The sequence below is a fragment of the Lepidochelys kempii genome, chromosome 4, assembly GCF_965140285.1.
Source record: "Lepidochelys kempii isolate rLepKem1 chromosome 4, rLepKem1.hap1, whole genome shotgun sequence".
Taxonomy (NCBI): Eukaryota; Metazoa; Chordata; order Testudines; family Cheloniidae; genus Lepidochelys; species Lepidochelys kempii.
Window position 1 is genome coordinate 92,286,401 of NC_136383.1, and position 16,359 is coordinate 92,302,759.

Sequence of the window (16,359 nt, forward strand, 5' to 3'; positions counted from 1 at the left end):
ATGGACAAAGCATTAGAATAGGCATTGTAAAAAATGAATCTTCACTGGCAAGCTATATATGAGCAAATAGCTATTTTTCATTTGAAATTTCCATGAGTAGAGCAAGTATTATATATCCTGCAGATAGATGCACATCCACACTTGGACTTCTGAGACTGGGCAAAGGCTTTCCAATGTGCTACTCCAGTGCCACTTCTGGGGTGTAGTCCAGGGTAGCAACAGCATGCTGGTGATTGACAGGTGATATAACCCCCTTGCCCAAGGATAGGTTGATAGCTCTACTTCGCAGAGAAAGCCAAACTTTTCCAACTTAGTCTGGCTCCCTCCCCCTCCCCCCCGCCCATTTGTCTTATTTGGGAATCTAAATAGGTCAAATTAATCCCTGGGCTCAGTCCACTTAAGTGAAAGGAGGGATGAATTTGGCTCATTGTATATGGAATTCAACACAGTGTGTTGTTTTTATAAATTCTTCCCATAAGTGCAACATAATTTCATGAGTTTTATAACTTCATTCCGTATAGAGAAATCCCTTTGCAATATTTTTTTCAGAGCAGATTTTGAGAACGTTCTATGCATGTTGAATTTCGTGGCAGTGAATAACACACTGTATCTTACATTTCTCGCTAGATTGTGGCCGTCGCCCTGCAGCTCGCATGAGCAAGAGGATCCTTGGTGGCAGGACTAGTCGTCCAGGACGGTGGCCTTGGCAGTGCTCTCTGCAGAGTGAACCAAGTGGGCACATATGTGGCTGTGTTTTGATTGCAAACAAATGGGTTTTGACGGTAGCACACTGCTTTGAGGGGTGAGCAGAGCTGAGACAGTTTTACTGTTGACGTACAAATGGCTAGTTAGACAAATAACTTCCACATAAACATATTTAAAAAAAATCAGATCTTGTCAAAACAGCAAATCTCTTTTTGGAGACTAAAGAGACAATGAATGTTATTAAATGATTTCAGCTGAGGGTTTGACTAGTTTTAATATTCACTTTGATACCTAAAGTTGATAAAGGCTTTGACTTTCAGCTAGGAAATTCATAAAAAACTATCCCTTTCATTTATGATATTTCACTAATGTGTCTCATATAACTATAGAGTAATAAATCTTCTCACTGAGAGCCAGAATAAAAATAACACAAGAATACAGGGACAGTGGTAGCTGTTTAACCAGAAAAAATAAAATCGACACTTCGCCACAGTGGTATCTGAGATGATGGAGCTATTTATTGCCTTTTCTAACTACAGAGAAATGCTACGCTATCTCCACTGTCACTATTAAAAAGTCAGCACTTACCATGGAGTGAAAATTTCTAGTATCTGAGATTTGATACCACAAGGATTTTCTGTTTGACGCACAGGAACCATGATGTACCTCAGGCACCAGACATGGGTGACAGTTTAATGCTAATCATGGTATCATTCTGATTAAACAGAATTTTGGGTGGAAGTTTATTACCTTACTTCATGTTTTGCACCAAGTCCTGTTAATTAGATTTCTAAAGAGAATTAAAATGTGTTTCAACAGTTAACATGCTTTCCCCTCATATAGTCTAAGTACATTTCTGCTGCACAGCTTCTCAGCTCATTCATCCCTAATGGGAGATGCCTCCCACCTGTGGAGTTTGGAGATAATCCTGGAGTCTCCAGCAACAGCACTGAACGAAGTGCCACCCTTCAACTCAGGCCACCAGAAATTCTGCTTCTGGCAGTAGAACAAACTGGTGGCTCAGCTTGTCCTGACCCCACTTTGTTTAAAACTCTAATTTGTATTCATTTTTGTGCAGCAGCAACTTCATCTCACCTTCTAATTCCCCTTACCCTTTCCTGACGTGAGGAATCACTGGAACATTGAGGCTCCATCCCTCTGATGCAGCACCTTTTGAACAGGCTCTCCCTCCCTCCCACCCACCACAGCAGCAGAGAACCCCTACAAGCATTGAGCCACATCCAAAGGGTGCTGTAGGCAGCTTTTCAGGAAACTTAAAGGGTGAGCTATGGCTTACTGCCACTGATCCTTGCATTGCCAGAGCATGGGGCTTCAGAGGGAGAGCTATGGCCTGCTGCCAAGGGTTGCCAACTTGCATAGAGTTTTGAGCCAGACAGCTGTGCCAGGGCTTCATCCGCCATCCAAATCCATGACTCCATCATGGGAAGTCTCACCTGGAGCATGAGCATTCATACAGAGGAGAACCCCCTCACATCTTAGCGAGACTTCAGGTTTTAAAAAAAGACAAAAGCAAGTGTCCCTTTTGTAATGCAGCAGTTTGTATTGTTAATGAGCAAGGGGTGTAAAAATCAGGGTTTGAACCCTGTCTCCTTTGCCATCTCACCCTGAGGGAGGGTTTGTCGGGGCTTCTGTCCTCTACAGGACTTTCTCACATCTTGCTGTATTAGGTTCACTGCCCCTCCCGCACTCTATGCCATAGTCTGGGCAGGCAGAGAAGCCTGGTACACCTAGTGAGCCCTGCCTCAGGCTGCAGTGTGGTGAGAATTTGTGCCTATCAGGTTGTCAGCCTGCAGACCCTCACTCTGCCAGGGAAAGGGGCTCACAGTCTGAAAGGTGAGAAGGGGTCTCTCGCTTCCCTTCCCCTTCCCTATCGACTGGCTTCATACTAAAATATAAGGAGCACCTCAGGCCATATGAGACAGAACAGGGGCACAGGAGGACTCCATTTCTGATGCAGCTCAACCATCATGGGATTACAGCGAGACAAATGAAAAATCCCTTTCCATGTTCAAAATGACTCCTGATTTAGTGAGTAAAGCCTGAGAGTGACACTAGGTTGCTCCTGAAGTACTTACCAGGGTGATAGCCAGCGTGGGCAGTGGGTTGTGGAAATAGCCCACCAGCTAGCCTTCAAAAGAACACCAATCCGAATATTTGTTCCAGTACCCATCCCAATCAAGTGGTCCCTAGGCCAGGATGAATAGCATGCTACCTCCTTCCTCCCAACAACCAGAGAAAGTCTCATATGCGTACCACCAAAAACTAACAAAACCTAAAAAAACTCATGACTCTCACAGGGCAAGAAGCCAGTGGCTCACAGAGAATGCATTAATAATTATAAAATATTCTCCTTTAAGCAAAATTAGATACAGAGTTTCCAGTATGTGCCTGCTTTAAGAACATCACAAGATCTGAATGGGGATTTCTGGTTAAAACTAAATGTTAAACCATGTTATATAAAAATGGATGAAAATTCCATAACCTTTCGGAAGCTACAGCTGGTGCAGCAGTAGCTCCACCAGTGAAAGACAGTCAAAGCATAAGAAGGGGGCTTCCTTCCAAAAGATCCCTGATAGACTATAAGAGTGAAATTTCAAAGCTTCAGTTGTGGCCATTCAGATCCTATCCTTATTAAGGAAAACCAACTTGATGAGCCTCTTGCTTGCTACTGCCTAGGGATGTGATTTTTGCTTTGAATGTCAGAGGTCTCAGGTTCACATTCTGGTCAATGCTGGGAGCAGTGTGTAAAATATTATTTCTTTGGAATATTTCCTGGCTCTTGATGTGATTTGAGATGAGCATTGCCTCCTAACTCCATGGCTACACCATGAGTAGCAATCACTCGTCTTAAACAGATACCTTGTGCAGCCAAATTTATACATGAGCGGCTATGTGGGGGAAACTTTGGAGAAATTAATATCTGAGAACGCTGAGCGGCCTCAAGCATCTCTATGAAATCCAGCATAGCAATCTGTTGGTCACCACCAACAGGGTACTCAAGAAGGGACTATTTCTACTAGCAGAGGAAATAAACTGGAAGAGAAGCTCCCAGGGAAGACCTAGATTTTTTTTTCTTCACAAACCAACAAACCTCAGCATGACAAAGACAAAATGGGCATTGATGTATGACAGCTCACAGTTCATGTACAAGACTCTGCCTTCTGATCCACCCTCTCCACCCAAAGTCTTAAATGGCTTTTAGTAGTTACCCATCTATACATATTTATGGACAATTTCACAATCCATTTCCTGTTTAGAGAAACAGACCCACTCATAACTTGCCAACTGCTAGAAAGGATTCAAACGCACCAGTTCAAAATCAAGAAGGGCTTTTTGAGCCCAACAGAAAACTGTCAAAAAAGATGAGTCAAAAAAGGCCTGGCACGGGTCATAATTTTACCACCATGGTAAAGATTTACAAAGATCGAAGAGATCATTGCAAAAGTTGTTTCCTACCAGCAGTCAGCTATAGCTAACTGTCTCCACTGACTAGGTTTATTGGTTTATGCATCAGTATCAACCTGTGCATGGGATTTCATACAATGTGCCTCCGAGATTCCTTCTGAGGTTGTAGAATAACACAGCTGATGCAATGCAAAATTAGGTGTCACTCTTGGATCACGTCTGAATGCCCTTTTATGGGCAAGTACAAACAACTTGCTGACAGCTTACTCAGTTTTCACTTATAGACCTTTGCATACTTGCTACAAAAGCAAGCGTTGCAAGGTGGGGTGCATACTTGGAAGAGAAGATGATTCAGGATTTATGGTCCCTTACTTAGCAGAAGGGAAGCATCCAGCTCTCTGAAGCTCACACCTTGTGCTACACAATTTTGCAAAATCTCAGAGTACATATCCTTTTAGGTTTCAGAGGAACAGCCGTGTTAGTCTGTATTCGCAAAAAGAAAAGGAGTACTTGTGGCACCTTAGAGACTAACCAATTTATTTGAGCAAAGCTCATGCTCAAATAAATTGGTTAGTCTCTAAGGTGCCACAAGTACTCCTTTTCTTTTTGCATATCCTTTTAGTTCACTTTGACACTTCTAGCAGGCTAGCAGCAGAGTGGCTGAACAAACACACATAGGAATGCCCATATTGGGTCAGACCATAGCATCCAGTACTTTGTCTCTGTTAGTGGTCATACTAGCTGCAAGAGGAAAATGCAAGAAACCCCATAGTGGGCAGTTACAGAACAACTTGTCCCCCAGAGGAATCTTCCTCCTATGTAGTTAGAAGTTGGTTTATGATCTTAAAGGTGAATGTTTGTATCCCTTCCAAATCCACTAAGTAGCCAGAGGTCAAAACTTCTATGAGGCATTTGAAATAATGTCCTGGTCAGAGAAGAATTTGCTGTGTTTAAAGACAGTTCACATAAAGAGTACAGAAAAGAAGTCGCAAGAGCTGAAGTTGTCATCCTAGCCTGCCACTGGCTTGGACTAAATAGACAGTCAAGGAACTTTCACTGCATCTGTGGAAAAGAACAGACCTCTTGAAGTAGGGACACCTCCTTCATCCTGACCTGAACCATCTAGTTAACAGCCTACACGTCAGAAGAGAAGTGTAGTTCAGCACGAATTCTCTGTAGCCTCATTGATACATTTTGGTATCTAGACAGAACTTAATGAGAAAATTTTAATCATTGATGTGGTCAAGTTTCATTTCCGGTAATGAAGGGAAACAGTAAGCTCCCTCTATACAGTGCCCAGCACAATGCCACCTTGGCCTCTAATTAATGCAATTAATAATCCCAAAGTTCTGGTGATCTTAGCCTCATTAGAGTTTCTACTGAATGGATGGTCAAAATCCTGCAACCAAGCACCATGAAAAGTTGGTATTAGTGGCATTCTTTATACAGCTATATCTGACCCCACAACTGAGTGTCATTAGGCGTCAAGATTGATCAGCCTGGCCAGACTAGACAAACCTGTGGCTGGCCTTTCTTGTTTTGTTCCAAGCTTCCACACGTTTTTGAAAGGATGCAGCATACATGTGGAGTCCTAGCGATCTAAAGACATTGCATGGATACACATACCAGTCCTATCCTGTTCATCTCATTTACTCTAAATGCCAGGGTCTGAGGGCTTCATAGTTGCTATGAGCAAGATGTTAAAATCCTGGGCCAGTTGTCATGCACAAAGGGCATCAAGGCTGCCCTTGAAATGGGTCCTAGTGGCATTGTGGAAAGAGAGCCTCTCATTTACACAGTAGGTTTCCATTCCTCTGTAGTAACATCTTTTATTAGAAAGTTGGTGCTGGGTTGGTTCCTAAACAAATTACAAAGTTGTGCTTTTATAGAGAGGGAAGCTCTATTTCTGCCTATTATTCTATTGTAACAATAATTAAAATTCCACTTTATCCTCCTTTCCACTTAGCCCATTTCTGTGATTCACTGCTCGCTAGTCCCCATTGCAGATGAACGAGGAAAGGCGTTATGCAGCACAATGAGACATTTCTTACCCGATACATTTTTTTTTTTCTGTTAGTAGCTTCTCTTCTCATACAACCCACTCTGGAAGACCAGAATGTAACTTCTAACTTACAATACATTGATTTTTTTCCTTTAAAGGGAAACTTAAACACAAGTCAACCAAATTTCCTCTTAATGCTGTTTATCGGTTGCTGAACTCTTTCTATAGTTTTGGAAGAACTTCTTGGGTAAGCTGAGTTGAAGGGCGGGGCTTAGTCCTAGAGCCCTCAGCAACAACATTGCAGAACGTGACAGTAGAGAGGTATTACCCGTTAATGATGATTGAGGAGAGAAGCTGCTTGGGGAAGTTTTCATTCTATAGAACTTAGACTTTTTGAAGTGGTTAATTTGTCCCTGGATAGATCTATACTGCATCAGTGTGTACCTAGTATGTTTCCTTTAAAAGGACACTGTGTCCCAGAATGAATCCCAAATGCCAGCCATTTGAAATTGCTGGGATGAAAAGGTTTGTAAATTTCTATACTGATATCTTGTTTGAATCTGACACTGTGAAATTACAAGAAATGGGTTATGCTCACTCTTCTGACCCTATAGTGGCACCAAACTATAAATGTGAGGTCTTACATTGTTAAATCATTTTAAAAGTATACTTTCATAAATTGGAGGGCCCAGTCTGTTTCCTTTATCTGTTTGACATTATGATGTTGTATTGTGGATTAAGATGGTCTGAGGAAAATTATTTTAAATTGTGCCAGTCAAAAAAAAGCAATTAAAGAGGAATTTTAAAGTGATCTTAAAAGATAATATATTTTTATCCTGAGACTTATTAGTTAGAGGCATTTTGGCAAAGAGTCAGCCAGCATGTAGGGACTATGTGTATACAAGTGTTGCAGCCACTCGCAGAGAACATTACAGCAAATGTGCTCTTAGATACTCAGACAATAGCGATGAGACTTCATAAAGCATCTAGTCCATCTTCTTGCCATTGCTAGTGTTTCCTCATTATGTACCCTATGGTTTTGTTGAGTCTGTTTTGCAATAAATCCCATGAAAACGCCTAAGATCAATTTAAACTAACCAAGAGGTTTCTTTTCTGTTTGAGAATATATTCATGTTGTGACTTTTCATTGCCCATGGCTCTGCATTTTCAGAATCCTTCCTTGCTTTGTTCCCACAAGACATAGTTAGACATAAATATGCCTTGTGGTTTGTCGTCATACAGAGAGCCATGACAGACAAAAAAAGAGAGAGTCTGCAATGTCAGCAATGGCATGTTACCTTATTTTAACCGAAAATAACATTTATTATGCAATCAGAAAACCACAGTGCTGAGAAAGAGCTGTACTTTTGCATTTTCACAGCTTCTTTCTGCCGCAGTCTCTGTAAAGGCAGCCAAGCTTTACAAAACCATGTTCAATCAGCTATGTAAATAGTGAATGCTTCCTTTTTTTTTTAAAAGCCACAGGGAAGTCAGAGAACCTGTGACTTCCCACTAGTTCTCATCATGTGATTTAATACTCTTAGCCTCTGATACAGCCCACACTTTAACATGGCGGTTCGCATGTAGCTCAACTGATGTTGGTTCACTCCTCTTGACACTGTTACTTCCCCTTCCTCAACTGCAAAAATCCACAAATGTCAATAATGATGGCTACAATTTTTAAAAAATACAATCATGGAAACGTAGTCTTAGGCAATCACGGCTAAACGTCAAATTGAAATGTGACCTTCAAACTTAGGTTGCTGACACTTGACATCTTGGGGCCTAACACCTAAGGCTGGACAGTTGCCGTGAACGACACAGCTTTCATAATTTCCATATAGAGCAGGGGTGGCCACCCTGAGCCGGAGAAGGAGCCAAAATTTACCAATGTAGATTGCCAAAGAGCCACAGTAATACATCAGCATCCCCACATCCGCGCCCCCCACTCCCGCTGCCTATAGAAGGAGCTGCATATTAACTTCTGAAGAGCCGCATATGGCTCTGGAACCAGATTGGCCACACCTGACATACAGCAAAGTGATGTGATGATTTTTTTGATACTAGCTGGTGGCAGAATACAAGGACAGCTCTCTTGTTTGAGCTGTAAAGTTAAATTCAGAGTTGCTTGAGTAGCACATAGAAATCAATTGCTTAGTGACAAAGCAGGAGAGAGGCAAAAGACCACATTAGTGGATTTCCTAGCCCTGCCCTAATGATACTGAGCACCTTGACGGCAATAGGAATTGAGGGCTTGTCACATTACAGGAGCCAGAAAGGACCAGCCTCTGCCAAAGTTAAAATATATACAGCCTCTTCTTAAAAATAATAGCAGACCTCAGGGAAGGGGCAAGGCAATTTGATCTAAGTTATGTTCTGATGTGGTGCCTCTTGTTCAAAACAGCATATGCACTGTTCTTGTGGTTTGCACTAAAAATGGAAACGTGAGTGATTATTTTGGGTATAATTTTATTCTAGTGATTTGGTGACTATCCACCCAATTATGGTTCTGTGACTTTTGCTTTTTCCAGTATTTTTATTCAGGAATTGTTTTCTAAAATTTGCCATGACCTGATTGCAACCTGAGATTATTGTTCTTCCTTTTGCACAAACTAACAAGAGAAGGATGGTACTACAGCTAAAATACATGGATGGGAGGCAGGAGACTTTGCTCAGTTCTTCCATCTATAAAACTTTCTAACCTCACAAGAGTGAGGCAAGAGTGAATTCATGAATGTTTGAGTACTGAGGCCTAGATTCACATGGGGGGACTTAGGTGTAAGTTTTTACTGGTGGGTATATGCAAATCCAGGTAAGGCACAGTGGAATTCATAAAACTTGACGTTCTGCTGGCTCTCTCTCGTGGAGTCCCCTGGTGAATCTAGCCCTGTGTTCCTTGGGTGGAAAATTTGAAGGAAAGAAAGTATGATTGTGTGTTTTTTGGTGAGATCTTAACTTAATTTTTAGTGTAACCTCAAAGTAATATTTCTGTTAGTTCTGTAGTACCACTTGTGTGTTCAGTGCATTGCAGAAAGGTATCCAGAAGTCCTCAATTATACAATTGTGTATAAAAGAACTGTAGGGGGAAATTTACAATTTTTTCTTTCTCTTACAAAGGAGAGAAAACGCTGCAGTCTGGAAAGTGGTGTTTGGTATAAACAATCTGGATCATCCATCAATCTTCATGCAGACACGACTGGTGAAGACTATTATCTTGCATCCACGCTATAACAGAGCAGTAGTTGACTATGATATCAGCATTGTAGAACTAAATGAAGATATCAATGAGACAAGTTATGTAAGGCCAGTCTGCTTACCCAGCAGGGAGCAGTTGGTTGAGCCACATACCTACTGTTACATCACAGGCTGGGGACACATGGGCAACAAAAGTAAGAAGAATGCTTTCCAGACTCTTTGGAGAAATCTAACCTTCTACGAACCTGATTAACTACTTGGCTCCAATTGCAAACCACTGTGTCTACCTCTAGTTATATACTTGTGCCTTATTAGGCCACTTGTACATAATCTGTATGTATTCACAAAAGGCTATACCTGTGGCTAGAGCTTAGCTTGTCAAAGGCAGGAGCTGTTAAAGTCAGGCTGCTAAATCCATATTTCAGTAGCTACATATATGATGTGATTTTTAAGAGTACTGCCCATCCAGGAGCTTCTACTGAGGAAATAGCCTGAAAATCTTGGCTATAGTCTGTTACTTGCTTAAGCTGCATTTGAAGCTATATTGAGAGTGTGGCAAATGATCAGAGGACGATAACGTTAGCCGTGTGCAAAGCTTCAGGCTCAAATCTTGGCTTGTCGCTTGACTAAACAAGATTTATTTATTTAACCAAAACTCTCCATAGCATGCTGTGGCACTATTTATCCCACCCCCCACATAATCCCCAGGTGCCTCTTTTCTCCCAGAAAGGTTTTGCCTTGTTTTTGTTAAATGGAAGGGCCAGGGTCCCATGACACAGAGCAGAGGGAAAATGTTGTGGCTGCCCTGGCTCTTAAGTACCAGTGATGTGGAAATATTTCTCTTTTTTAGTTATTGTAATCACGAGCAGGGGAAGGAGGTAAGCCCTGAACTCTGGAGAATAGGAACATAACATTGGATGTATGTCAAACATGGGGTAATACCATTCCTATTCATACCATTCATACCATTCCTTTTAAAACTGAAACGTTCTACAGTCCAGAACAATGCTGAATTAAATGCCACTGACTGGTGTAGTCTGTTTGCTAACAAGAAATCCATTCTGTCCGTGTACCCCTACTCTAAAGGTAGCAGACCTAATGACGCAGTGATGAGCTTTCATACCATTGGTAAATGGCAAAACGTTGTTTTTTTGCTCGCCCAAGCAGTCATGTTGTCAATGACATCAGGTTCAAAGTTACAGGTTACTAAGCACCATAAAACAAAGGTGTTCATCTTGATTGCATAGTGGTTAGTACTTTGTACTTTAGGTTTAACAGTTTCCCTTCACCTTAATTTTGGCAGAGACAGCAGGCAACAAGCCTGCACTGGCCCCTTTGGGACAGGATGAATGGTGTGATAGGTTTTGCTCTTCTCTGATACGCTCTCTGAGGGTTCATCAACCCAAGAATTTAGTTCATGGCAAGTCTAGCCCGCTGCACACTAAGTGGCTGTGTGGATCATGCCTCTATGCACTAAATGTTTCCTAGTGCACTTTGAGGTGCTCCTGTGTCAAAATGCACTAGAGAACTTTTAGTGTGTAGGAGACAGGTGCACACAGACCATGTGTGCAGGCTAGATTCAGCCCACAGCTTGCCATGAACTAAGCCTTCACATAGGCCCTCCACCCCAAGTAAAGCAATCAGCTTTGATGGGTTTATTATACTAAGTATGAGGGTGACAGTGTTGTTGTGGGACATGGCTTTTGAGCCCTAAATATATGCTCCCTAATTATGTCTTCTTCCCAACCCCCAATCTCAAAAGTCCCATAACATGTCTTTTAAAGTAGCAGCCGTGTTAGTCTGTATTCGCAGAAAGAATAGCTCACGAAAGCTTAGGCTCAAATAAATTGGTTAGTCTCTAAGGTGCCACAAGTCCTCCTTTTCTTGCTATGTCTTTTAAAGGCTCCCTCCCCAGTCTGTCAACTCTAAGCCTGGTTTAGCTGGAGGCACAACATAAAATGCTCACACCCGCTCTGGAATAGAAGGTGGGCCAATCCCCACACCTATACCCACTGTTCTGTGAGCTTGAGAAATGTGAATCCCCACTTGTCGGTGTATATGAAACTACCCCCCTTACTGGCGGGAATGGGGCAAAGAAGCTTTTCTTCTTATATTAAATACACGTTTAAAGCTAATTTTATTATCATTACTATTTTTAAGTTTAGCCTATCATAGTAGAAAAGAATGTTGCAATCTCAACTAGCAATGAATATAAGTATTTCTGTATATTACAGTGTATACTTTAATAAAGATTTTTTTTCCAGTGCCTTTTAAACTTCAAGAAGGAGAAGTTCGTATTATTTCCCTAGAACAATGCCAGTCATACTTTGACATGAAGACCATTACCAGCAGGATGTTATGTGCAGGCTATGAGTCTGGAACTGTGGACTCTTGCATGGTAGGCCTTTTTCTGAGTAGAAACATGAAGCAGATTTTCTAAAATAAAAGTCTAAGAACCTAGGGTATTTCAATGGGCACTAGAGGTTAGTTTTGATACAGAGGTAACATTAATTTTCATAGTACGTACTTAGAAATGGACAAACATTTTTGACCAATTATTTATTTCTCTTAATCATAATCCATTCAAAGTTGATTTTATTAAGTCTGCAAGTTTCACAGATTCCTTGACTTTCCATGATCTCTGAAGTCACTGGTGCGCCTGGGCCGGGGGCACCCCTGGCCCAGTTGCTGCTGGGGCAGTCTCCAGCCACCGTGACACCCTCACCCCAGCAGCAGCAGAGTTTAGGTATGGTGGGGGGAGGGGAGGTGGCAAGCTCTGGGGAGTGCTTACCTCTGGGGTGCTCCCCAGAAGCAGCAACATCCCCCTCAGCTCCTAGGCGGACGTGTGGTCAGGTAGTTCTGCGTGCTGCCTCCACCTGCAGGCATCACCCCAACAAGCTTGCATTGTCTGCGGTTCCTGGCCAATGGGAGCTGTGAAGCTAGCGCACTGGGTAGAGGCAGCACATGGACATGCCTGGACATGCCTCCGCCTAGGAGCTGAGCAAGGGGGAATGTCCCCACTTCCAGCAAGGCATGGAGCTAGGTAGGGAGCCTGCTGGCCCCGCCATTTCCCCCCCACCCTCCAGCACCAGCAGGGGTCCTGGGCCACACAGTGGCACCTACCCCTTCCCCCCCCCCCCCAGCACCCATGGCACTCCCAAGCTGCCCCTCCCCAGATTGAGTCAGGGCTGTATAGTAGAAGTCATGGACACGTCCCAGGCCGTGAATTTTTATTTACTGCCCATCACCTGTCCATGACTTTTACTAAAAATACCTGTGACTAAAACGTAGCTTTACTTATGATCTACTGCTTGGAGCCTCTAACTAGTAGTGTATGTTAAGTAGTAGGCTGATTTTTTTTTCTTTCGTTTGCGTGAATATTAAATAGCAATTTTTTTGGTATGAACATACCAGCCAACCAAACCTTACTGACATTGTTTCAAAATATTAGCTGTCCAGTTTGTATGCTTTTTTCTAGATTAGTTGAAACCCATTTTTACAGCTGCATTAGTCATGAAAAGCAGATTTTATAGAAACTCAGATATAGCTCGAGCCATAATAGCATTGGCTGTAACATCCATAGGTTGTTTTTTCTCTTGCATTACAGGGCGACAGTGGAGGACCTCTTGTTTGTGAGCAGCCTGCAGGACGCTGGACATTGTTTGGTTTAACCTCGTGGGGCTCTGTCTGCTTTTCCAAAGTTTTGGGACCTGGAGTTTACAGCAACGTGTCACACTTCATTGAATGGATTGAAAGACAAATATACATTCACACCTTTCTACTAAACTAAGGCTAGTGGTCTGCTGACATACAAGAGGCAAAGATCATTGGCCTTTGAGCATTGAGGATTGTGCAACCAATTCACTTAAGAGGACGTTACAAGCTCTGTGTTGTTGATGGGGAGGTATGGAAAATGCAGCATAAATGAATTGATTAAACTCTCTGCTACTAAAGATACTCTGGGGCAGCACTATTATTTTTGTAATCTTTTTTGACTTTTCCTTTAGCTGCATTGTGTTACTATTCCAGGCACAACAGAAGGCTTAAAGGAAGAATCAACCAATTTTCTGCCTTTCAGACATTTAAATTAAGCTGTAGCACAGACTTAGTAAAACTATAAAACTTTGGGGGAAAAACAAACAGTAGCACATGCAGTTTCAGCCCACAATTCTTCCAGTGAAGAATTAAATCAATATATTCTCAAAAATGAGATTGAGGTCTATATTAAAATTAGCCCTTCTGCTACCTTGAGTTTGCTCCCATGTGAGCATAGCAGGGCCTTGTCAAAAATACAACCGGCATGGGAGAATATGTAGTTCTTTGAGATAACTGATGTTTTAGATACTGTCACACTACAATTAAGTCACATAGTTCAGACTACTGTTAAGCGAAACATTTACCTCTAAAGTTCAGTACCTTCTGTATTGATTCACCTAATGTAACATGTACCAGATAGTGTTCTATAGAAATATTAACTGTACTCATAAATATTAATAGTGTTATGGATTATTAAACTACTTTTAAGTCACTGGTGTATTGCAGTTTCACTAGGAGAAAAAAAACCCAGTGACTTGACAGTATGTCTCATTGTAGATTATGGGTTTAGGGGACAGCAAAATAATTCTCCCCCGACCTCTAAATAATACAGCTGTGTCCAAATTTCTCTAGTTCAGGGCTGCATCTGACTCATGAAAGTTGAGATAGATTGTCGACATCCTAATCTCAAATGCAAAAAGGTGCAGAAATTACAACTTCCAGTAGCCCAGGCTCCATCTTTCTCCACAGCACCAGGTCCTCAGCTGGTGTAACCTGATATAGTTCAGTTAAAATCAAAGCCACCATATTGATATAAACCATCTTAAGCTCTGGCCTTTAGTGTGTAAGGGCCAGTTGGACAACCTTGCACTAATAGAGGGGAACTGGATTACGAAATACAGGATTTTCAGGAAGTTTTGTTTTCAGTATTAGGAAAAAAATGCTGTCATAAAATGAACAGCCTCTCCTGCCATATCTGTTCACCAAAAGATGTAGTTAAAGTTGGCTTTGATTTTATTGTAAAGCACTGGAACACTTACAGCCATTCTATGTATATGTAAGCACTGCCAAGAAATAATATTTAAGGTAATTTCTTATTTCCTCATTGATTACTTGGGCCTTGGCCTACAACCAGTTTTCAAGCAGAACTTCCCTGTAAAATAAATGAGTTCTGATTAAAAGCTGGTGGCACCATATAGCCCATTGAATATAATCACCTGTGTTAGGAAATGATGCATCCCAAGCAGCATCAGAAAGGAGCAGAAGTTTTTTTTCCAAATCATTTCTGCCACAACATTCCATGTAAAGACGATATTTGTAATTTTATAAATGTATTTTTATACTGGTTTTCCCCCTTCTATATGTGCACATGATAATATTGTATGTAGGTTTGAAAGAGTCAAATTTACTCCCTCCTTCCAATGTATTAGTCCTTTCCTGTGTATTGTCATCTCTATGACCATGAGAATTATCTAACACTTGTAGCCCCATTTTAAGGTGATAAAAACACCTTGGTTGTTTCACTCCTGTCACAGCTACAGCTCCACATGGAATTAACAACTAGGCAGATGTGTTTATTTCTACCCATATTAAACAAATATGTACAACAATTGTCCAATAATTTCTGTGATCTAAAATAAACACGTTTTTATTCTTGCCAGAGACTCAGTTCAAATGGAAGAAGTTAGAAGCAAGACTATACCTCTACTCTCTTGTGATTGAAACCAATTAGCATACATGCGCCAAGCTGCTTACTGTACTACCTACCCCTAGCTGCCTCTTAGCACAGTATCCGTTTGTTCAGATTCTGTCTCTACAACTTGGGTGTGGTCCTTACCCATATTTCTCATGTGTGTTACCAATACAGAAAGATCAAGAAGTGTGACTGCTTACAATTATTTTGGATTAAATTACATTTTTGTAGTGGGAAATTAAAAAACCCACTAAGCCATATAGTGGCTTCTCTGAATATCTTTAGAGCAATATTTCTTCGATGACATTATTTCAAAATGATTAGCATCAGTACAGATAAACAATAGGCAGAGTTTCAGCACTGTGTAAATGTGCAGAGAGCAAAATACGCACATTCTTGGAATTGTGCAAGCAAAAAATTTCAGAAGGAAACAGAACAGAAAATGGGCTCAAATACTAATCATAGAATCATAGATGATAATTTAATAGGAGCTGCACTTTTTGAGTTGTGTTTATTTCAGTAGGCCCTAGTGGACTCAAAAAATTCCCTACATTGCTCCATGAATTGGCTATGTAAGATAAAATAATTAAAAAAAACAAACAGGCAATATTTTAAATAGCCTGGGCTAAAGAAACAGACTCAGATTCTCAAACTGTGGTTCCTACCGGTGGCTTCCAGAACAGCTGAAAGGTCACATGGTGCTGAATCTCTTCCGTGTTTCTAGTAGCTTCTATAGGCACCTAGGTTGTTAATTTAAAGAAGAGTCTGGAGGCCTGCAAAAGCAACTGACAGCAAAGAAGATGAGTCATTCTAGCCACCTCTACTAGGGGAGGCTGTGATATAACAGGAGGAAACAGGATGTGCTCAGGGATTGGGGTGCCAGCGGGACTGGAGCAGTCAATCACCCTTTGGAGAAGACTATCTGAAAGATAAGAAAATGAGGTAACGAGGCAGCATGTCCTGACGAATGGGCACCAAGTGCAAGAAGTGTAGATAGGGCAGAAGGGATTGGGCCAGTCAACAGAGACACACATGAAGGGGAGCCACGGAGAGAAACAGTAGAGGTGTGGGAGGAGGATACAAATTATATGAAGAACAAAAGGAGATGCAGTGATTTGTTCTTTCAGAAACTAAAACTTCATATTAAACACAGTTAAATACACATCATGCCACTCCCCTATATTCTACCTGAACAGTCTCTGTTGTTCAGCTATCAGTGTTAAGGTGCCCATGCGACAGCAAATGGGAGGAGAGGTCTGTGCTATGAAAAAAACCCAAGAATCCTTGCAATAGACCAGTGTGT

At 41.5% G+C, this 16,359-nt stretch overlaps 1 protein-coding gene across 1 annotated transcript in view; it reads left to right on the top strand.

Moving 5' to 3' along the window:
- The window catches only part of CORIN (corin, serine peptidase), a 321,969-nt gene extending 306,956 nt beyond the window's left edge, over positions 1-15,013 (top strand). Inside the window, exons 19-22 of the mRNA XM_073342123.2 lie at positions 628-802; positions 9,251-9,522; positions 11,593-11,726; positions 12,936-15,013. Of these exons, the coding sequence (XP_073198224.2) occupies positions 628-802; positions 9,251-9,522; positions 11,593-11,726; positions 12,936-13,118 (764 nt within the window). The 3' untranslated portion in view covers positions 13,119-15,013. The remainder of the gene's footprint in view (positions 1-627; positions 803-9,250; positions 9,523-11,592; positions 11,727-12,935) is intronic.
- The last annotated feature ends 1,346 nt before the right edge of the window (positions 15,014-16,359 follow it).